The sequence below is a fragment of the Vulpes vulpes genome, chromosome 14, assembly GCF_048418805.1.
Source record: "Vulpes vulpes isolate BD-2025 chromosome 14, VulVul3, whole genome shotgun sequence".
Classification (NCBI taxonomy): Eukaryota; Metazoa; Chordata; class Mammalia; order Carnivora; family Canidae; genus Vulpes; species Vulpes vulpes.
Genome location: NC_132793.1, coordinates 114,787,803 through 114,812,553, shown reverse-complemented (window position 1 = coordinate 114,812,553; position 24,751 = coordinate 114,787,803). Strand labels below are relative to the sequence as shown.

The following is a 24,751-nucleotide window of genomic DNA, read 5'->3' as shown; positions in this document are numbered from 1 at the left end:
TCATGCTGTTAAAACAACTTGTGATATGGGCTCAGTTTCAGGGACTGGGATTCTCTCACTTCTCACCTCTGCCCCCTTGGCATCAGCTCTGTACCTAGGCAGCCCCCTCCCTCGGTGTCCTCAAGATGGTGGCCAATGTTGCCCAGAGCCATAGCCTTCCTCACTCAAGGCCAGTGGGCAAAGAGCAATCTGGAAACTTCAGGGGATGGAAGCTTTTTTTTCTTCTCTCTTTTCTTTTTTAGAAACCTCAGTAAATGTCCCTTCCAGTTTCATTAGCTTTCATGGAGTTACCCCCTCATTTCTGAGCCAATCCTTGAGGCAGGGGAAACATCCTGAGTTCAAGCCAATGAGGATCCACTCCCAGAGCTATGAGTGGCTGAAAATGGAGGAAGATCCACCAGGCAATGAGGAAAAGCTGCTGGGAGGAGTGGAGACGTGGATGCCAGGGAGGCTGCAAACAGACATCTATTATAGTGCTCAGTAGGTCTGCATTTCCATTGCCTTTGAATCTTGCAACCGTTCTCCAGGATGTCCAATGTTACAGCAGTCACCATGGGTTATGGCCAGAAAACTTTTCTATTTTTAAATGACACACAAATTATTATGCTCCATCACATTGTTTCAGTGATCGACTTTAAAGGGCCCTGGCTTACCTCCTCCTGGAATAATAAAGCAGTCACAGGAGTTCTTTGGGCCACTCCAAAAACCACTCCAGAGCGGTTTGCCACACATAATAGAGGGTGCACTTGAAAGGCAGCATCCAATGACCAGTTCTGGCTGAAGACTTTTGTGTTTTTTGAAAGTTCAATAAGCACCAGAAGTGACCACAATGTGTTTGAAACTTTATAGCATGTGTCTTCAGGAGACAAAGTGCCTAAAACTAGATGGAAAGACTTATAATTTTTTAAATTAAAAACTGTAGACAGGAGAGGTAACAGTCAAAGTAAAATAAGCATGAATCCTACGTTTTTGTTTCAAAAATAAAAAACCGAGGTATGGGGAAAATTGTAATATGGAATTCAGAAATCTGCTTTGGCCATATGCTCTATTGCATGTTCACTGTGCCTGCTCTCCTTGGACCAAAAAGCTCTCAATGATGGGTCAAGCTTAGCTGGGAAAGCCATGAGGCCGATGGGAAAAAGGTGCAGAGTGGGGAGGGGGGACATTTTCTATCCTCACCTTGGTGATCAGAGAGGAAACTTACCACCACCAGACTCTTTGGACCACACTACTGGCCTCGGTGGTCATGTGAGAAGATGCAAGGACCATCACTACTTCTTGAAACAATCAGGCTTGGTCAGCTCCCAGGAAGGAGGTCAGGTGTATGATCTTCACAAATGGAAGCGAGCCTAAATCGGTACCCAGCCTTGTCCATCCTATCTCAGAAATGGTTTGTGGGGATCCTGGTTCTACCACTTGTTCTCTCAAGGCGGGAATTAGTGCACTCACTCACTTACTCTCAGCTTTAGTGTCCTTATGTGTAAAGTGAGGGCAATTATACTGTCACAGATTAATTTGAGAAAAAAAAAATAGCTCATGTGACAAGTGTCTGAAAATGTCCAGGACAAAGCAACCCAACAAAGGCCATTCTTCCTACTGCCCCCTGCTCAGTCCCATTCAGTGCTCGAATTGCATAAACACCCAACTCAAGTGCTTTGGTGTGATCACAGACCTCTCATAATTCTCTCTGCCTCCTCCAGAATGCCTGTAGCACTTAGCTTGTACAATCATATGCATGTGTTAAATCATACCTGCAGTAATTGGATTAGGAAAAAAAATCTGAAAATCTTCCACATAGATGTAAAAACAACACAAAATGACCACAAGAGCATGGCCTCATCTCTTATTGAACATACAATCTAGGGCAAGTTTAGTTTAGTAGGAGACTCCGTCACAGCTTTTAAAATAGCAACATCAAACATTTCTCCTATTAGACTGTAAGGTCCTTGAGAGTTGAGCTATTTTTATTCAAATTTATATTCTGAGGAATATATGGAGAATATCCTGTCCCTAGAAGACTGGCCAGCATGTTAGGAGATGCTGAAAGGAAGGATAAAATGAAATACTCTGAAGGGCTTATCACCTTGAACGGCATAAAAGGCTGCTTAATTTATCTATAAAATAAAAAGTATAGAAATCAGATCTGAGAAAGATTGGACTTGCTACCTGATGACTACAGAAGTCACAATCTTTAAAATTTCTTCAACTTCAAATCACTCTTGAGAAAGTGTCAGGGTCACCCTGGCCTTGAGACAGATTTCCTATGGGATCTAGCTTTGATACCATGACCTCTGGCGAGTTCCTTTTTCTCTCCAAAGTACAGTTTCCTTAGCCACACAGGATATGAAATAACAAGTTTTCTAAAATCTCTTATAGCTGTAAAATTAGGTGTCCAAAATTTAGGTATCCATACCCGTGGCAAGTCCCTGAGAAAGGCACCCTGCTAGGCACTCCAGAGAGGCGTGAAATAGAACAGACCAGACTGTTCTCAGTAGGTTCATGGCTTATTAAGTAATGAAACAGGAGGACACAAGTAACTGTGATTCGAGGCAGGATGGGATAATGGCCATCCAGGAGGTACTCATGTGCAACTTGCACTGTATACATGAGGACTGGCTTTGCGGAGGGATGGCCTTCATTCCTGTTTTGATGCAGCAAATACGAAGCACCGACTATGCCAGGCTTTGTGCCTTAGTACAAAAAACACAACACAACTGTAACCAAGGGAAACAGAGCCTGCCTTCATGGTGCCTGAAGGGTGGCTGGCAGAAGATGGACGTTCAGAGGGGGGCGGATTCCAGGCAGAGGGACCCGAGCATTGACAGGAAGGCAGAGCATCATAAAGCACACAGGAGTGAGGCCAGGGCCCAGAGGTACGCAGTGCACAGGAGATCAGGATGAGAAAATGTAGAGAGGTTGGATGCCCCTCATGTGGACCCCTGACATGCCAGGCTACGGCCTTGAATCAGTACAACAAAATAACCTAATGACTCTAAGAGACAGAGCTTACTAAACGTGACAGGATCCTTCATTGTGTATCCATATACACTTTGTTTACTGTAACTAAAAGGAAGACGCCTGAAAGAAAATTCTTCCAAAAAAGTAATTGAAATAAGTTTATTTGCAGGAGAAGAGCATCTGAACATCAGGTACAGTCTGATCCACAATGATCCAACAACAGTCGGGACTCATTCTGGGAGTGCTCTTGGGCAGTTTGGAGGAGGAAGTCCATGTGGAGCAACAGCTGAACAGTTACCAAACTTCATAAAGCCATCCAACCTGAGTATTACACGATACATAATGACCATGACATGGTAATAAAAATACAATAGCAAATACTCACTACTTTGTGAGTTACAGTTACAATATAAACAGTTTAGGCCCTCTTTAAAAAAATGAAAAAAATATATCTATTACAGCTTTATTTCAAGCATTTTCAGTTGGATACAACTTTATATATTTTCACTCACAATAGACAGCAAAAGAATGCCTTCTGAAGTATCTGTTGATTAAATATATTACTTGTTTGTGTTTGCACTCTGAAACGCACTTTGCCAGGTAGTTCAGATAAGAGAATGAAACTGTGCAGTGCCAAATCCTGGCTGCTGATCAAGACTTGTATCGTTTTCATATTTGTCTAAAAAAGTTCATGTCGAAGAAAAAAGAAGGGAGAATGTAAAGAGAACCAAAATTATTCTTTTTCAGTAAGCAGTTTAATTCCAGAGAAAAGGCTTTCCATTTTGGATTCCAAGCGTGTTGTCCCAAAGTTGAAGTTGATCCTTCAGGCCAAGGAGCTGCGTCAGCTGTGGCGGCGGTGTGCACTGAGGAAGCTGGGAGAAGGTGTTAACTGAATGCTACAGAGATGGCCACTGATAACACAGCTTTCTAGAGGCCCCTGGCCATGGGGGCGGGGGTGAAGGGCAGCCAGGAATACTGGTGCAAAGGTAGAGTGTGCTCACTGAACTGCACACATAGAGCTCCTAGGAGGGTTAACAGTTCTTGACATAGGTTCCTGATTGTAGTTTACAATATCTGCCTTCACCACCCTCTGTCATAAAAGAAAACAGAGTTATTATCAGAACATCAGAACATTTAGAAAGAGCTCGTTAAAGTATATTTTTATTTTCTAAACTATGGTGAACTCCTGATGACAGACATCATAAATGAAGCCAGAGTTGAATCCATCAGAACAAACTAATGTAGAGCTGAGATGCTGAGGAGTGAGGCTTGGGTTTGTTGTTTTTTTTTTTTTTTTTGCTTTTTAAGAACAGAATAGCAATTCCTTTACTCAGTCTTCCCTGGTTTTATGACATTAACTTGAGGTTACTACAAGTCTAACACAAAATTAACAAACCAGTATGAAAAATTAAACCCTGGTTATAATTTAAAGCAAAGGAATTAGAATTAGTCATTCACATATTTTAATTCATACGCAAGACCTCATAATTTCAAAGTAAAATATGTCATCATTTATTAATATTTAAATAAACCATTATATCCAGCCATAACTTTTTTAGAATGTTTGCAGCAATTTGTGAGTAAGAAAACATGTAAATGTTAAATAGGAGTCAAATATAAAGGAGAAATGTACTGAGCAACCCAATTTTTAAAACTTTTCCAATTTTAAAACTTTCCTCCCAAATCCCTAACTTACTTCCAAAGAGCTCACTATTGGGTTATGAATAATGACTCTAACAAAATACAGAATGAAATATTTAGAAAATTACCTCATATTCATGTTTTTAAAATAATTTAAACCAAAAGACACTTTTAACTCTTCTTTCCACCCCCGTAACCCACATTTCAAGAAATATCGTCAATGATGAATTTAGCAATGTGCCCTAAGTAATAATTTAAATTAAAACAGCTCTTTCACTGTTCTCAACTCTATTACTAAGTCTGCACACAGAGAAGCAGACAAAGAAAGGTAATTCAAGGCAAATTTTAAAAATACTCTTTCAATTACCATGCTATTTCAGGAAAAATGGGAAGGACTGAATAATGAAATAACCGTCTCAACTCTCCACTTCACTGCACATGTGATAAACACAACCATAAAGACAAATATGTTTGAAAGCAACTGAAATGTTATTTTAATTTGTTCCAATTCCTCGTTTGTCAGTCTCCTGGCACAGAATCAATTTTTCAAAGTTCTAAAACAGGACTTACAATTAACAATATTAATTCCCAATGATGTACAATAATCATTTGAATTTCTCTACTCATAAGGAATAAAGAGCAAGACAGCATCCACTAATTCTCCCACCCTCCTCCCCCAAATTATAACCAATTTACCCATTAATACCTGCACTACTGTACTGAACAGATTCTACTCTGAGCAGAGTTGGTATGTTGATTATCTTCTTCCGGGTACTTCACTATTTCTGCCCTGACAATATGCTGCCAATTCCGTACAACACAAGCAAGAGGAGGAAAAAGGAGGGGGGGTAGGGGGGGGGAGAAAGAAAAAATGGAAAGTATGTTCAATGACTGAAAATAGAAGGGAACGCCAAAGCAGAAAAAGAAACACAAATTTAAACATGTCACAGAAGAAACAGCAGAATATATGCATATAAAAGAAAAGAAAATGAATGAACATCCATGAAACATTATTCTTTGCAACTCTATTTAATTACTGAAATAGCCTTGTCTACTGAACCTCCTAGACAAGTTGGGAGTTCTACTTTTGGTATCACAATGATACATAACATCTATAACACCCAGAACTACAAAGGACAACAGAGAATTACAAGCCTTTTCCATACTAAAGTGCGGTAAAAGTATTTAATTCTATCTCTTCCACAAATATTACTGAAGATCTCTCTACACTACATGCCAGTCATTTAATACTGGTAATGCACAGGTAAATGACACAGGCTCTGTCCACAAGGTGTTCTGGACTAAATGCTGAGAGAAATGTGTACACAGCTAATTGCCATAGGAGATAAGTGCTTTGCTAGTTGACTTTAAATACATTGTGGGGTTGACCACAGGGGAAAGGGTAATTAATTTTCTCTGAAGGTAGGGAGTGGATGCATAAATCTGAGGAAGCCATGTGCCACTTACAATCTCTACACTTAATAATAACTATTACTTGTCAGAGACTTCTTTTTGATGCTCATTCCCTTGTCCCACACAGCCCTAACCTCCATGCTTCCAAATTCTATATAGAAATAAACAAGTTCAAAATATACTTTTCTATCATTTAAAAAAAGTCCTGACATACAATATATAAGCATGATAGCTACTGTTTCAAATATCTAAGAGTTTTGCTAAACAAAAAATCAAAACTACCTTGTTAGGTTTTTGATTGCAATAACCCTCAGGATGAAGAACACATATGACAAGTACATATGATAGAGATAAGACGCTTCCCTCAAATTTTTTAGACTCGAAATTAGCTTCACCTTTTTTACGCTTTCAAATATTTCAGAAAATCTTTCTTCGTATTAGTATCTATTAGTTAACACATATAGAAAAACATGTTAATATAGGCAGTTGTTTGTGATAATATTTATAAAGATTGAATAAACAACTCAGAGTAAATGAAGAGGATGCTATGGTATATTAGCCTTGAATGGGCTCTGCTCCAATTCTCTAGCAAGCAGCATTAACTTCTGGACAAGGCTCATGATTTACTAGGCATTCAGCCTGATGCTATCAACAGAAGCATTACCAACTGCCACATGAGGTATTAATGTGGAACACCATTATCTGACCTCCCCAAACCTAACTGTTTCATGCCAAACTATGGGTTACAATAAAGAAAAGGGATTTTCATAATCAGTAAGCAACTCATTAATCCTCCACAATGTTGGTTTAAACCCTATCCTATAAACACAACCAGGTTACTGACCTGTGGTCAAGACATTTTGGTTGAAGTATTGACTAACATAAATGAGTTGGATTTTCACCATTAATTTTCATCAAATTAATGATGAACTAACAAGGCAACATCTTTCTTGGAAGCCTTGGCTGTCTGACATAAAGATCTGTACAAAGTTTCTCAAATGGAAGCCAGACTAAGGCTTCGCAGATTCAAAACTCTACTTTCTATGAGGAGAAAAACATTGATTTCCATGCCATAAACTTCATGGTAGGTGACTTCATAGTAGTTAGCTTGTTTACAAGTCATTCATTGATGTTTTCAGAGAAAATGTTACCTACAAAACACCAACTTTTAGTTGTGTAGCCACAAAGTACACTCTGCTATTATTCTCTGCTATTAGTTAATGGAGTGAAAATAAAGAAGTGGCCCTAAGAGGAAAAAAACCGTTGTGGCTGAAACCAGCCTAACCCATATTTTGTCAGAGTATTTACTTGTGCGTGGATATTGGAAATGGAAGCGGCAGCTATGCAGAGGGTAAGAAAGCAACTTAGGAGCTGGGGCAGTAGGTATAAAGAGTAGAGATGGACTCTTGGGAGGACAGTAAAGATAAATTAGGATAATTCTGCAACTGTGTCTTAATCCAGATAGTAGTAACATATATACCACTGCAAAAGCTGTAGTTTGTCATGTTTAGGATATGCAGTAAACATACCTTGAAGGCTTAAACACTTGTCACTATCACTAATTCAAAGCTAATCACTATTCTAGATATTGAAGAAACTCAGATAAATAATACATAGTCTCTGTTTCTAAAATGCATAAGAGTCTAGCATGGAACACAGAGATATAAAATATTAAAGAATATTATGATATAAATTCAAAGTGCAACAAAATTACAGATTACCATTCAAAGCATGGTTATAGTATTATTAAAAGCACAGAACTCTGCACACAGTAGGAACTTCCACTACTTTTCTTTTCCTTCCATATAATTTGCCCTTAGATGCTGCCAGTAACTTTCATAACTTTGGGTGCAAATTACTTTACCACTTTGATGTTCACAATCTCCTAATCCGTAAACCAGATCTACATGGTTTATTAAGTCTCACCTTAAGACCTTGAAACTATATTAAAAAAATAACTCTTTTAAAAGGTGAGGAGAAAAAGAAAAATTTGGGATATGATACGGAAATCCACTCAATGTTCAGTATCTGAGGATTAGAATAGTATGTACAAAGCGAGTAAATATGTCCTGCAAGAAAGGCAAGTGATGTTTAGGGTAAGAAAGGAATCCCAGTGCCGTTTTTGTAAACAAATTGGAAAAAATGATAAAGATTAACATCTAAGTAAGAAAAATCTAAGTTCCTGTGATGCCTAAGTGGCTCAGCAGTTGAGCATCTGCCTTTGCCTCAGGGCGTGATCCCGGTTTCAGGATCGAGTCCTGCATCGGGCTCCTTGAAATGAAGCCTGCTTCTCCCTCTGCCTGTGTCTCTGCCTCTCTCTGTGTATCTCTTATGAATAAATAAAATCTTTAAAAAAAAAAAACAGAAAAAGAAAAATATAAGTTCCTTTTGGCTTCTGAAGGAAGGCCAATATTCAGATAAAGCTGAGGAGAAGGCCCCTAAGATCAGGGGTTAAATGGGTGCTCGAGTTGTACAGTTATGTATATGCCTACTACATGCCAGGCCCTGTACTGGATACGTTCATATATAGTATGAAAATATTCAGAGAGGACATAGAGAATATATATATATATACGCACACACACATATATATATTAGCAAGTTTAGTATCTCACACAAGTGAGAAATTTTTGTTTTAAGGAAACTAATGCTTACCAAGTTCAAACAGAAATTCATAAGTTTATTAACTGGCAAGTGAAAATGTCAAGGCTTAAAGAATGTATCAAGTACTCTTAACACCAAGTATATAAGGAAAAACTCCTTGCAATTCAGACTGAAAGAGAGAAGACACAGGAGTATGCATTTTCTACTTGGATTATCTGATGCATTACCGAAAGGCTGAACGCTGCACCTTTGAGAGAACAGTAATTGGAAATTCAATTTTTGTCCCTAAAGGTTTGACTACTATGTAAACAAACAAACAAAATGGGAAATGAGAACATTTGTTAACAATTAGTCCCAACTTTTACATTATCTTAGAGGAGAACAGTTGGGGGAGAAAAGAGAACAAATAAATGATACAAATGCCAACTATTGCTTAAATCAGGGGCTGTGGACAAGTCATCTTAAATGGACATAAGTGTTTAAATAGCTGTCTGCCCCTACTTGTTCTGGTAGCTCTTTGAGGACAAGGACTTTCACACATTCCTTTCTGTACCCCCAAATTCTACTGTGGTCCCTGCTAAGAAGTAGATCACCAAACAATGTCTGCTGTATTAATAAACTGTGTTCCCTTTCTTTCCTCCCTTTTCCCCTTCTTCCCTTCTTGTAAAGCTTACAAAAAAGTGCTGGAAATTCATTTTATAGAACTCCCTAAAAGGAACAAACTAGGTTAGAACTAAATAGCGGAATCTCTTTAAATAATCACTGAATGGAACCAAGACTATAACCTGATTATAAATAACTATGTCACAAACTGAATTACTATGGGGTCAATTTCCATGTGACTGGTGAATCTACCAAATAGCTCCTTCTCCATAAAATAATACCACTTTCAAATGTTATACCAAATTCCCTCAGGAATCTTTCAAAAAAAAATACAGAACATAAGTGTGCATTCTCTTTCCCTCTTTGCCTTGCCTCCCTTCTCCACCTTTTTCTCTCTCCTCCTTCTTTCTCACTCACCAGTTAGAATAGCCATCATCAAGAAGAAAGAGATAAATGTTGGCGAGGATGGGAGAAAAGGGATCTCTTGCACTACTGGTGGGAATGTACACTGGTGCAGCCGCTAGGGAAAACAGTGTGGAGGTTCCCCCCAAATTAAAAAGAGAACTACCATATGATCCTACAATTCTACTTCTGGGTAAAAAAAAAGTAAACGAAAACACTAATTTGAAAAGATATATGCACCACCCCCATGTTCATTGCAACATTATTTGTAATAGCCCAAGATATACAAACCACCTCAGTGTCCATCAATAGATGGATAGAAAAAATGTAGTACATATATGGGGCATCTGGATGGTTCAGTCTATTGAGCATACAACTCTCGGTTTCAGCGCAGGTGGTGATCTCACAGGTTGTGATCTAATGGATCATGGGATCGAGGTCCATGTCAGGGTCTGCGCTCAGTATGGAGTCTGCGTAAGACTCTCTCCACCCTCTACGTTTACCCACCTCCCCACATGCACACTTGTGTACTTTCTCTAAAATGAATACATAAGTCTTTTTTAAAAAATGTAGTACATATACATACAATGGAGTATTATTCAGCCATGAGTAAGGAAGACATTCTGTCATTTGTAACAACATGGATGGACCTTGAGCATGTTATGCTAAGTGACAGATGTCAGACAAAGACAAGCACTGTATGATATCACTTACCAGTGGAATTTTAAAAAGTTAAACTTATGAAAACAGAGAATAAAATGGTAGTGGCCAGGGATCGGGGATGGGGAGGACCAAAGATGTTGTTTAATTTACAAATAGTAAATATGCCCTGGACATATAATGCACAGTACAGAGAAGATAGACAACAATATTGTATTATAATCATCAAACGTGTTAAGATGCTAGAACTTAATTATTCCACCTGCTAAAGAGAAAGGATAATTACGTATTATGATAAAGGTGCTAATTATCAAATTACAATATATAAATGTACCAAATTAACACGTTGTAGACCTTAAGTTTATCCACTGTTATATGTCAAATACATTTCAATTAAAAAAAAAAAAGAAGTAACTGTGCTCAACACAGCTTGTTGGCTTGCATGTAGGGTCTTAGAGACTTCTTCAAAAACTGAGCTTTCAAAAACATTTCCACTGAGAAAATGTTAATTGTGAAATCAATAATCTAATTAGCAAAGGCATCAAATTCATCAGATTCAAGAAAGAAGAAGGAGGCCTCCCTACACAAAGGATTCTTACTAACATAACAAAAGAGGGCTCTAGTAACTTGAATTCCTCTTTAAAAGAATGAATTCAAAGTAAATTCCACCAACAAACTGAAGATTGCGTTGTCACTGCATAATAAACAAGATGGGATGTGCTTGAAAAGTACAGTGTCCAGAAAGGGTAGAGAGCTATGCAGTGAACATATCTGATGTTAAGATATGCGAAATATTAAGTCCATCTCTAAAATCAAGATAGTAGCTTTCTGGCTCTCATGACTAAGAGTGTGCCAAGAACATTAATAAAGCCTCCCTACAATTTTGCCTTTCAAAAGTATCCAGGGTTAGCCCATCTCTCTGGAGCTATTCCTTAATCACCATGGGAATGAGGGAGTACATAGAATTCTCTCCCTGAGACGTCCTAGCACACCTTTGCCTCTAGGGAGGGCCCACCAATAACGAGAGAGCTCCCCTTTATCCATTCCATTAGGAGAGAAATCTCAAAGTAATCTGGGATTTCTCTCCTTTATCCAATCATTCCACAAGCCTTGATTCTGCTCTGCTACAGCCATTGTTTCTCTCCTGCCTTGATTCTGCTCCTTATCACATGAAATCAGTAGTTTCCTTGCTCTTTCCCAACCACACACACACCCCGCCACTTGATTAACCTTACCTAAAAACTGCCTTCATGTATTTCTCTGCTTTAAAAACTATTTCCCATTATCAACATGTTACATAAAATTTATCAACTCGGCATTCATAAGTCTCCATAATCTTCTCTCAATCCCTTCACACTACAACGCAGTGGTCATTTATTTTAAGCAAAAAGCTCTTCTGCTTTCAAAATATAACCTAAACTTTTCAGCTTGTTCAGGCCAGTTTCTCTTCTTCCCACTTCAAACTGCTCAGTAAATCTTCCCCCAACAGAGCAGAGTGGGAACAGTAGGGGCAGTGCTGTCAAACAAGCCTGAGTTCAAATCCTACCTCCACCACTGGCTAACCACAGGTCAGTGGATCAAGTTACTTAATCTCCCAACAGTTTCCATTTCCTGCCCATAAAATGATGAATTACCACCTGCCCCACAGAGTTATGAAGAAAGTGAAGTGAGATAACACAGTGCCTGGCACATAATATTTTCTTCACCTAAGGCAGGGACTATGCATCTTAAACTCCTTTAAAACTTCTTTAGACCCATACACCATACATATGTATGATCAATAAACCGCTTATGATTAGTTTGATAATAACTCATGAACTCTCTAATTAACCAGAGACAAACATCATTTAGAAAGAGAAGCTATGGGATCCCTGGGTGGCGCAGCGGTTTGGCGCCTGCCTTTGGCCCAGGGCGCGATCCTGGAGACCCGGGATCGAATCCCACATCGGGCTCCCGGCGCATGGAGCCTGCTTCTCCCTCTGCCTATGTCTCTGCCTTTCTCTCTCTGTGTGACTATCATAAATAAATAAAAACTAAAAAAAAAAAAAAAGAAAGAAAGAGAAGCTAAACAGCAGTGGAATCACTTGACCTCTGGAGTCTGCCAAGTTCTGTGCAGTCAAGCAAATCACAATGATTTTTCTTTTTGTAGCTTTCCTCCTAGGCCAAATCCAAGCACAGTTATCTTTGAACAACATAGGTTTGAAATGTACCAGAGTCCATTTATGTGTGGATTTTTTAAATAAATACCATACTATAAATGTATTTCCTCTTATGATTTTTATAATTTATTTTTATATTGGAGTTCAATTTGCCAACATATAGCGTAACACCCAGTGCTCATCCCATCAAGTGCCCCCCTCAGTGCCCCTCACCCAGTCACCCCCACCCCCGCCCACCTCCCTTTCCACCACCCCTTCTTCGTTTCCCAGAGTTAGGAGTCTCTCATGTTCTGTCTCCCTCTCTGATACTTCCCACTCATTTTTTTTCCTTTCCTCTTTATTCCCTTTCACAATTTTTTAAATTCCCCATATGAATGAGACCATATAATGATTGTCCTTACCCAATTGACTTATTTCACTCAGCACAATACCCTCCAGTTCCATCCACATCAAAGCAGATGGTGGGTATTTGTCATTTCTAATGGCTGAGTAATATTCCACTGTATACATAAACCACATCTTCTTTATCCATTCATCTTTCGATGGACACCGAGGCTCCTTCCACAGTTTGGCTATTGTGGACATTGCTGCTAGAAACATCAGGGTGCAGGTGTCCCGGCGTTTCATTGCATCTGTATCTTTGGGGTAAATCACCAGAAGTGCAATTGCTGGGTCGTAGGGCAGATCTATTTTTAAGTCTTTGAGGAACCTCCACACAGTTTTCCAGAGTGGCTGCACCAGTTCACATTCCCACCAACAGTGCAGGAGGGTTCCCCTTTCTCCACATCCTCTCCAACATTTGTGGTTTCCTGCCTTGTTAATTTTCCTCATTCTCACTGGTGTGAGGTGGTATCTCATTGTGGTTTTGATTTGTATTTCCCTGATGGCCAGTGATGCAGAGGATTTTTGCATGTGCTTGTTGGCCATGTGTATGTCTTCCTCTGTGAGATTTCTGTTCATGTCTTTTGCCCATTTCATGACTGGATTGTTTGTTTCTTTGCTGTTGAGTTTAAGAAGTTCTTAATAGATCTTGGATACTAGTCCTTTACCTGATACGTCATTTGCAAATATCTTCTCCCATTCTGTAGGTTGTCTTTTAGTTTTGTTGACGGTATCTTTTGCTTTGCAAAAGCTTCTTATCTTGATGAAGTCCCAATAGTTCATTTTTGCTTTTGTTTCTCTTGCCTTCATGGATGAATCCTGCAAGAAGTTAAGGGCCAAGTTCAAAAAGGGTGTTGCCTGTGTTCTCCTCTAGGAGGTTGATGGAATCTTGTCTCACATTTAGATCCTTCATCCATTTTGAGTTTATCTTTGTGTATGGTGAAAGAGAGTGGTCTAGTTTCATTCTTCTGCATGTGGATGTCCAATTTTCCCAGCACCATTTATTGAAGAGACTGTCTTTTTTCCAGTGGATAGTCTTTCCTCCTTTGTCGAATATTAGTCGATCATAAAGTTGAGGGTCCACTTCTGGATTTTCTATTCTGTTCTGTTGATGTATGTGTCTGTTTTTATGCCAGTACCACACTGTCTTGATGACAACAGCTTTGTAGTACAACCTGAAATCTGGCATTGTGATGCCCCCAGCTGTGGTTTTCCTTTTTAATACTCCCCTGGCTATTCGGGGTCTTTTCTGATTCCACACAAATCTTAAGATGATTTGTTCCAACTCTCTGAAGAAAGTCCACGGTATTTTGATAGGGATTGCATTAAACGTGTGAATTGCCCTGGGTAACATTAGCATTTTCACAATATTAATTCTTCCAATCCATGAGCATGGAATATTTTTCTATCTCTTTGTGTCTTCCTCAATTTCTTTTAGAAGTCTTCTGTAGTTTTTAGGGGATAGATCCTTTACCTCTTTGGTTAGGTTTATTCCTAGGTATCTTATGCTTTTGGGTGCAATTGTAAATGGGATTAAATTTCTCTTTTGTCAGTCTCATTGTTAGTGTATAGAAATGCCACTGACTTCTGGGCATTGATTTGTATCCTGCCACACTGCCAAATTGCTGTATGAGTTCTAGAAATCTTGGGGTGGAGGCTTTTGGGTTTTCTAGGTAGAGTATCATGTCATCTGCGAAGAGGGAGAGTTGACTTCTTCTTTGCCAATTTGAATGCCTTTTATTTCTTTTTGTTGTCTGATTGCTGAGGCTAGGACTTCTAGTACTATATTGAATAGCAGTGGTGCGAGTGGACATCCCTGTCTTGTTCCTGATCTTAGGGGAAAGGCTCCCAGTGTTTCCCCATTGAGAATGCTATTTGCTGTAGGCTTTTTGTAGATGGCTTTTAAGATGTTGAGGAATGTTCCCTCTATCCCTACACTCTGAAGACTTTTGATCAGGTGTGGATGCTGCATTTTGTCAAATGCTTTCTCTGCATCTATTGAGAGGATCATATGGTTCTTGTTTTTTCTCATGCTGATATGATCAATCACATTGATTACTTTATGAGTGTTGAACCAGCCTTGCATCCCAGGGATAAATCCCACTTGGTCATGGTGAATAATCTTCTTAATGTATTGCTGGATCCTATTGGCTAGTATCTTGTTGAGAATTTTTGCATCCGTGTTCATCAGGGATATTGGTCTAGAATTCTCCTTTTTTGGTGGGGTCTTTGGTTTTGGAATTAAGGTGATGCTGGCCTTATAGAACGAGTTTGGAAGTATTCCATCTCTTTCTATCTTTCCAAACAGCTTTAGTAGAATAGGTATGGTTTCTTCTTTAAACATTTGATAGAATTCCCCAGGGAAGCCATTTGTCTTGTGGTTTTCCAAAAATGCGTCCCTTTCTTCTACATTGTCTAATTTATTGGCATATAGCTGCTCATAATATGTTTTTAAAATCGTTTGTATTTCCTTGATGTTGGTGGTGATCTCTCCTTTCTCATTCATGATTTTAGTAATTTGAGTCTTTTCTCTCTTCTTTTTAATAAGGCTGGCTAATGGTTTATCTATCTTATTAATTCTTTCAAAGAACAAACTCCTGGTTTTGTTAATCTGTTCCACAGTTCTTCTGGTCTCTATTTCATTGAGTTCTGCTCGAATCTTTATTAACGCTCTTCTTCTGCTGGGTGTAGGATCTATCTGCTGTTTTTTTCTCCAGCTCCTTTAGGCGCAAGGTTAGCTTTTGTATTTGAGTTCTTTCCAGTTTTTGGATGGATGCTTGTATTGTGATGTATTTCCCCCTCAGGACTGCTTTTGCTGTATCCCAAAGATTTTGAACAGTTACTTCTATCTTCATTCTCGTTAGTTTCCTTGAATCTTTTTTAATTTTTCCCTAATTTCCTGGTTGAGCCTTTCATCTTTTAGCAGGATGGTCCTTAACCTCCACACTGTGAAATCCTTCCACACTTCTTCTCACAGGTTCCTTAGTTCTAATTTCAAAGCATTATGGTCTGAAAATATGCAGGGGATGATCCCAATCTTTTGGTATCGGTTAAGAGCTGATTTGTGACCCAGTATGTGGTCTATTCTGGAGAAAGTTCCATGTGCACTTGAGAAGAATGTGTATTCAGTTGTGTTTGGATGTAAAGTTCTGCAAATATCTGTGAAATCCATCTGGTCCAGTGTATCATTTAAAGCTCTTGTTTCTTTGGAGATGTTGTGCTTAGAAGACCTGTCGATTGTAGAAAGCGCTACATTCAAGTCACCAAGTATAAGTGCATTTTTATCTAAGTATATCTTAACTTTGGTTATTAATTGATTGATATACTTGGCAGCTCCCACAATCGGGGCATAAATATTGATGATTGTTAAGTCCTCTTGTTGGACAGATCCTTTAAGTATGATATAGTGTCCCTCTTCATCTCTTACTACCAGCTTTGGGATAAACTTTTTATTTGATATAAGGATAGCTACCCCTGCTTTCTTCTGAGGGCTAGTTGAATGGTAAATGGTTCTCCAACCTTTTATTTTCAGGCTGTAGGTGTCCTTATGTCTAAAGTGAGTCTCTTGTAAACAACAAATAGATGGGTCTTGCTTTTTTATCCAGTCTGAAACTCTGCACCTTTGAAAGATATGAATTTAGTGTCATCATGATACCTATTCAGTCCCTGTTCTTGTGGACTGTTCCCTTGGACTTCCTCTTTCTATTACAGAATCCCCCTTATATTTCTTGCAGAGCTGGTGTCGTGGTCACATATTCTTTCAGTTTCTGTCTATCTTGGAAGCTCTTTATCTCTCCTTCTATTCTGAATGAGAGCCTAGCTGGATAAAGGATTCTTGGCTGCATGTTCTTCTCATTTAGAACCCTGAATATATCCTGCCAACCCTTTCTGGCCTGCCAGGTCTCTGTGGAGAGGTCTGCTGTTAATCTAATATTTCTCCCCATAAAAGTTAGAGATTTCTTGTCTCTAGCTGCTTTAAAGATCTTCTCTTTATCTTTGAAATTTGCAAGCTTCACTATTAAATGTCGAGGTGTTGAGCAGTTTTTATTGATTTTAGGGGGGGATCTCTCTATTTCCTTGATCTGAATGCCTGTTTGCCTTCCCAGATTAGGAAAGTTTTCAGCTATGATTTGTTCAAATACATATTCTGGACCTCTGTCCCTTTCGGCGCCCATGGGAACCCCAATTAAACGTAGGTTTTTCCTCCTCAGGCTGCCGTTTATTTCCCTTAATCTATCTTCATGGTCTTTTAATTGTTTGTCTCTTTTTTCCTCAGTTTCCCTCTTTGCCATCAACTTGTCTTCTATGTCACTCACTCATTCTTCTACCTCGTTAACCCTCATCATTAGGACCTCTAGTTTGGATTGCATCTCATTCAATTTATTTTTAATTTCTGCCTGATTAGATCTAAATTCTGCAGTCATGAAGTCTCTTGAGTCCTTTATGCTTTTTTCTAGAGCCACCAGTAGCTTTATAATTGTAGTTCTGAATTGGCTTTCTGACACTGAATTGTAATCCAAATATTGTATCTGTGGGAGAGAGGACTGTTTCTGATTCTTTCTTTTGAGGTGAATTTTTTCTTCTAGTCATTTTGCCCAGTGCAGAGTCCAAAAACAAGTTGTACTGGGAAAAGGAGGAAAAGAGAGAAGAGAAAAAAGAAAAGAAAAAGAAAAAAAGGAAGAAGAAGAAGAGAGAAGAGAAGAAAAAAGAAAAGAAAAAGAAAGAAAGAAAAGAAAAAAAGAAAAGAAAAAAGAAAAGAGGAAAAAAGGGAGGGGGAAGCAAACAGAAAACAAAAAACAAGGGGGAGTATCCTCTGATTCTGTATACTGTAAATCCCTCGACTTCCCCTGGAACTTTCCAGTGCTGCTTTGTCGATAACTTACTTTTCCCCTGTCCGTCTAGCTGGTCTTCTGGGGGAGTGGAATTTGCTGTGCTGATTTTCAGGTGTGAGCACATGGGGGTTGCTTCTCAACCCCCTGCCTGGTGCAGGGCTCAGTGAAAGTTGTTTAAGCTGTTTGTTCGGTGAGGCCACTGTGAGGGTCAGTGGGGGTTGTTTATCCTGTGAGGCCCCAGGAGGAACAACAGTGGCGGCAGCCAGCTCTCCAGCCCTGGAGTCAGATCCAGCAGGAACTACCACAGCTCCCAGTCCGCAGGGGCCTGGATGCTCCGGGGGCGTTGGCCCGCCGGTCTACACAGCTCGGAGCTGCCCAGCGGCAGGACCCTCCTCGCTGTCCTGGGCCCTCCCGGCCTCTGCCTGTCCTGGGGGGAGTGCTGGATCCTGGCCTGTGTCCCCCGGGGCCCTGGGCTCCAGGGCCTGAGCGGCTGGAATCGCGCTGGGGACCGCGCAGCTCCCTCCGCGGAGCCTCCGCCCGAGCCGCGTCCAAGCTGCTCCCCGCCCCACCCCGCACGGGCTGCAGCCCTTTAGGGAGCTCTACCGCCGGGTGTGGCGTGCTCTCCCCCAGGGCGCAGGTCCTCTGTTGGTGCCCCTGGGAGCCTGAGGGCATCCCCGCCCTCCTGGGATGCTGCTCCAACTCCCGGCATGCGCCTTTCTTTCCGGGAAGATTGGTGAAGCTCCTGCTTCTCCCGGACTGTGCTTTCCTGTCCTGGGGGCTTTGCTGCGTGGCCTTAGCCCACTCCTTGCTGGGCCCCTCCCCCTTGGATGCTTTTTATTTATTCCCCTCCCCACCCCCACACCCCCATCTTTCTACCTTGATAGAAGCTCGAACTCTTCTCACTATGGCATTCCAGTTGTTCTCTTTTTATTTTTTATTTTTATTTATTTATTTTTATGATAGTCACACAGAGAGAGAGAGAGAGAGAGAGAGAGAGAGAGAGAGGCAGAGACATAGGCAGAGGGAGAAGCAGGCTCCATGCACCGGGAGCCCGATGTGGGATTTGATCCCGGGTCTCCAGGATCCCGCCCTGGGCCAAAGGCAGGCGCTAAACCGCTGCGCCACCCAGGGATCCCGCAGCTGTTCTCTTTTTAAATCTCAGGCCGAATTCGTAGGTTTTCAGGATGATTTGAAAGTTATCTAGGTAATTTCGTGGGGGACAGGTGACTTGGGGATCCTACTCTTCCACCATCTTGCCCCTCCTCCTCTTATGATTTTTCTTAAGTAAGTACCACACCCAGCATGGAGGCTTGAACTCACAACACTGTAATTAAGACCTGAGCTGAGATCAAGAGTCAGAAGCTTAACCCATTGAGCCACCCAGCTGCTCCTCCTCTTCAGATTTTCTTAAAAACATTTTCTTGTCTCTAGCTTACTTTATTGAAGGAATACAGTATATAGTACACAGAACATACAAAATAACATAATCAATTGTTTATGCTGTTGGTAAGGCTTCCAGTCAACAGGAGGCTGTAACGCTTAGGTTTTGGGAGCATCAGAAGTTACACATGGATTTTCAACTATGTAGGGGGTCAATGCCCCCAACTTCCATGTTGTTCAAGAGTCCATTGTAATGATTTTTATGTGTCTGGGAGTAATTTACATGGCATAAGATGCCATAACACTGTGCCTGACCATAATAAGTGCTGAAATAAATGTCTTTTGTAAAATGATTAATAAAAATATATTTCCGGAGTTTCAAATATTGCAATCAAATCCTAGAATCAATCACATCAGCATAAAAAATTTTCAGCTGAAATTTGCTGTTTTCTCACACACACACACACACACACATACACACACACAGTGACCATGAAAATAAGACACAGAACACTGAAAGAATTAAAGAAAAAATTAAGGATGGGAAAAGACAATTATATCTTTTTAGCTATCTGGGGTAGGCATAGAGTGGACAGAATTGAGGAAAAATGTAATTTATTTGTTGCTTCTCAGCAAACCAAAAGCTTAACTTTAAACTCTAGGCTCCTACTCTGATTTTTCGTTCTATCAAACATGTGAATTGGTGTACTATTATGGTGGTATTTTTAAGTGCTTAATCATTGGTATTTACATTTGTAAGAACTGTGTAGAAATAGTGAAGGAATTCAGAAATCTTCAACAATTAATACCATTATTAAATTGTGTATTAAATTACCAATCAAATAACACCAAGAATTAATGTCATTACAGTGGGGGATATTTTAGAGAAGAACAGAGAACACAGACTTAAAGAAAAAATAATGTTTCACCAAAGTGAACACAGAGGATGCCAAATGGAGTAAACTCTAAGACTGAACTTAGATAAATTGTTGGGATTATGTATGAAATAAAAAAGGATATTGTAGTACAATAATCCTGGAAGAACTTAAATAAGGAAGTATAAAACAATATGGTCAGCATCTTAACTCATTATTTAACCACTGATGAACTTTGTATTATATTAATCTCAATTTTAGGACAATATGAAGTTTTAAGGGTATCATAATTGGGCAAAAAGTTAACATCTTCCATCTTCCACAAAAAACACTGATTCATTCATAAACACAACTTATTCCTAAAGCTTTTAGGGATATGTACATAGGATGCATAAATGTGATAGGAGTCAGTGGTGAAAGTTAATGTCTTTTAGGAAATAAATTGTTTTGTAGAAATATAAAGCTCAATATAATCACCTGTGACTGTTCTATTTCTGCTTTGTTTAACTTGATTCCAAGGATTTCAGCAGCAACCTTCTGAAAACACAGGAAGACCTACATAACAAAAATAGGTTTAAATGATTTAAAACAGGCATGCTTAAGTTACCTTTAAATAAATTTAACTTTCTTTAAAAATGATAAACATCAAGAATTGTGAAAATATGATGTACCAGGTTACTCCAAAAATAGCTTTGTTAAATACAGTAACATTTTAAGTGTAATAATTTTAGATGATTAAATCATAATTTGAAAATCATGCAATTCACTAAATTAGTCTAAACACAGACATTTATCTCTAAAAATTTACATTGAAACTTTTTTGTTTTATTTTTTTAAAGATTTTATTTATTTGAGAGAGAGAGAGAGCACGCAAGAGTGCGCAAGCAGGGGGAGGGGCAGCAGGAGAAACAGACCCCCTGCTGAACAGGGAGCCCAACACAAGGCTCAACCCCAGGACCCTGAGATCATGACCTGAGCCAAAGATAGACACTTAATGACTGAGCCACTCAGGCACCCTTACATTAAAAAAACTTTAACATAAGAGAATTAATTACAGATACCACATTTAAAAAAAAAACGACTACTAGCATAACAGACTCCTGAAAGTCCTGGGAAAAATAAATTAGTCTGTATTTTAGCACCCAGGTTTTCACTGGCAATTCTTTATTGGTCTTTTGATCTGGCTTTAGCCTATCTTAAAAGATCACCTTCCAATACTTTAATAATCTTTGTGGCTTTCACCAATTTCAATAAATTCTCCATCATTTCTTGAACAAAACAACTTAGTAATCTGTATTCTTTTTATTGGTGCAGGAGCAGTATAATCTGTTATCCTTAAACAAAAATCAACAGTACTTTTCTGTAAACAGCCTTTCATACATACCTAGCTTATGCTGGTCCCACTATGATTCTAGGACTTCAATCCAGACATTGCCTATAATGTTATACTTGTTTCTGCTTCATAAATGTCTTATCATATTCTTATCCCTACTTATCTTGTGATTACTTACTGAATATTGCAACTAATTTAATTTTGATTTCTAAAAAGAGAGAGAGAGAGAGAGAGAGAGAGAGAGACAGAGAGAGAGAGAGATACACATATCCCCAAAAGGCTTATGTCCTTTACATTCGAAATAGCATTATACATTATAGTTCACTGATGGTCAACATTCACGAAAAATAAGAAAGCTAGCATGGTGGAATGGAGAGAAAGAGAGGGACTGTAAGGAAAATAAGCAAAGTGGTTAAGGGAGTATAAATCATATAAGATCTGGTAGGCTATGGAAGGGCTTTGGCTTTTACTCTGAGTTAAATGGAAGCCATGGGAAAGTAGCTTGATGACCTCTATTTTAACAGGGTCGATCTGATTATTGTATTGAGTACTCTCACTACAGAAGAACAAAGGTACAAAAAGACAAGCCAGAAGGACACTAATCTAAGAGATGATGGGGGCTTGAAACAAAGTACTAGCAGTGGAGAGGGTAGAAATAGTCACCAGGTTCTGGATACGTCATGAAAGTAGAACCAACAGGACTTGGCAATAGATAGATGGAGTATATAAAAGAAAGAGGAGTTGAGAATGATTCTAAAATTTCCTCAGCCTTAGCAACTAGCAGAAGATCTGCCATTTATTGAACTGAGGAAGACTATGGGAGATTTCAGGAGACACTATCAAGAATTTAGTTCTGAACCTGAATAAAATTAGGGCTGCTTATTAGGAATCTAAGTGGAGGTGATGAACAGCCAGTTGGAATATATGAGTCTGGGTTCAAGAAAGATGTCTGGTCCAAGCCTTGGGACTAAATGAGGTCACTAAGGAAATAAGTTTAGAAAAATGTTATCCAAGGGCTAAGCTTAGGGAACTGCAATATTCAGAAGTCAGAGTGAGAAGGAATAAAAAAAAAAAAGGAACTGAGAGAGAGTAGTTAGTGAGGAAAGAGTAAACCAGGGGTTGCAGTATCCTGGAAGGTAAACAAGGAAAGTATTTCAAAGAAGAGAAAGTGATCAACTATTTTCTAACTCAAGGAAGATAAGGACTAACAGCAAACCACCACTTTTAGCAAAAACAAGGTCACTGGTGACTTTAATAATAGTAGTTTGGGTGAAATACTGGGTGAAGAAGTCCAGCTGACTGTTCAAGAGAAACTGCAAAGAGAGCCTGGGAGACAATTCTTTCAAAACACACTCCACTGGAACTAAGGGAAAGAAAGAAGGCAACAGCTCGAGAAGGATGTAGGATCAAGAGTTTCTTGTTTTTAAGATGAGAAGCCATAATATTTTGTATGCCGATAGAATAATTCAGTAGACAGAAAAAAAGTCATGATGCAGGAAGGAAAGAGAATTGCTGAGCACTGTTCGTTACTAGGCCAAGAGAAATGGGACTAAAGCACAGTGGAGGCGCAAGCCTGAGCCAGGAGCACAGAAGGCTTGTCTCACAATAATCGTACAGGAGACAGAAGATGTGGGAACAGAGACAGAGAGCAAGAAGGGTGGGGGTAAAGGTGGTGGCAAGAGTATGCAGTTATCTTCTGTTGGCTTCAAATTTCTGTAAAATAGGAAACAAAGTCATCAGCTGAGAGAATGGATGAGGAAATGTTGAAGATCTAAGGAGCGAAAAGAAGCTATGAAAACAGTCATCTATGTGAAAGGGAGAGATGATGGCCTACGGAAACGTGGTATAACTACCGAGCAGTATTAAGGGCCCACTTGAGGTGATTGTGGATTTTAAGTGAAACCTCCAGGTCTCTGATCATGTTTCTCTGTTTCTCTCTGATCATGTTCAAATGCCTAGATGCTGCCACAAAGTTTAAAACTTTGGTTTAAACCAGAGTTCAGGTTTAGCCAAGTGAGTCCAATAAAGTCATAGAGGAAAGGGAATTAAGGGCATATGCATGGCAATGATTTTGGTTGGTCATGAGATTTAAGTTAAAAAATTAGGAAAATGAGGACATGAAAGGAGGTTAGGGACATTAAAAAGGTTAAGATCAGCATCTACCAGGTCCTATCAGGACTGCAGATTGATGGATTAGGGAAGTCAAGGGTATGAGCTGGACAGACAGAAGGGTGGTCAGTGACCAGGATGTCTGACATTGAGATAGAAGGTAACAGAAGAGCTGTAGTGATAATGAGAGCCTGGGAGTGAGTGGCTGGGGTGAGGTAGAGGACAAACAAAGATATTGAAATTACTAAGAATTATGACAAAGGTAAGTATTAGAGAAAGTACAGTTAGAAGCTCAGGTGATGAGGGGAATAATCTGAAGATGGGGATCACTAAAGTCTTAAAGTGGTTCCATAAGAATAAACCACTTCAAAGTTGCATTTCAAGACAAAATAACAAGAATTTTTAAGGAGGGCTCAACACAGTACACAAAAAATCTGAAGTGGTTAAACACAAGCCAAAATACTGGAAGTTAAAATAATTCTAGGGACACTTGGGTAGCTCAGTTGGTTAAGCTTCTGACTCTTGGTTTTGGCTCAGGTCATGATCTCAGGATAATGAAATTGAGCCCCACATCAAGCTCTGTACCAGACATGGAAGATGCTCTTAAGATGCTTAAGATGCTCTCTCCTTTAAAAATAGAACTGCCCTACGACCCAGCAATTGCACTGCTGGGGATTTACCCCAAAGATACAGATGCAGTGAAACAGCAGGACACCTGCACCCCAATGTTTATAGCAACAATGTCCACAATAGCCAAACAGTGGAAGGAGCCTCGGTGTCCATCGAAAGATGAATGGATAAAGAAAATGTGGCCTATATATACAATGGGATATTACTCAGCTATTAGAAACAACAAATACCCACCATTTGCTTCATTCAATGTGGATGGAACTGGAGGGTATTATGCTGAGTGAAGTAAGTCGATCGGAGAAGGACAAACATTATATGGTCTCATTCATTTGGGAAATATAAAAAATAGTGAAAAGGATTAAAGGGAAAAGGAGAGAAAATGAGTGGAAAATATCAGTGAGGGTTACAGCACATGAGAGACTCCTAACTCTGGGAAATGAACAAGGGGTGGTGGAAGGGGAGGTAGGTGGGGGGATGGAGTGACTGGGTAACGGGTACTGAGGGGGGCATTTGATGGGATGAGCACTGGGTATTATGCTATATGTTGGCAAATCAAACTCCAATAAAAATATACATACAAAAAAAAAAAAGATGCTTTCTCCTTCTCTCCCTCTGCCCCTCCCTACCCGCCCTCATGCTCTCTCTCATACATAATAAAATAAAATAAAATAAAATAAAATAAAATAAAATAAAATAGTTCTAAAATGACAGAAGACCCCCTAGGAAGGTAAGTGAAGGTAGAAGATCAATCCATGGTACTGATTTTATATA

At 39.4% G+C, this 24,751-nt stretch overlaps 1 protein-coding gene across 2 annotated transcripts in view; it reads right to left on the bottom strand.

The window, feature by feature from the left end:
• Positions 1 to 3,103: 3,103 nt before the first annotated feature.
• The window catches only part of RAB28 (RAB28, member RAS oncogene family), a 104,161-nt gene continuing 82,513 nt past the window's right edge, over positions 3,104 to 24,751 (bottom strand). The window contains exons 6-8 of one of the 2 annotated variants that reach the window (XM_025998359.2): positions 20,386 to 20,463; positions 5,306 to 5,400; positions 3,104 to 4,048 (exon numbers count right to left, since the gene is read on the bottom strand). In XM_025998359.2, the coding sequence (XP_025854144.1) occupies positions 5,311 to 5,400; positions 20,386 to 20,463 (168 nt within the window). In that variant the 3' untranslated portion in view covers positions 3,104 to 4,048; positions 5,306 to 5,310. The remainder of the gene's footprint in view (positions 4,049 to 5,305; positions 5,401 to 20,385; positions 20,464 to 24,751) is intronic. The other variant, XM_025998352.2, reaches the window with a different exon arrangement.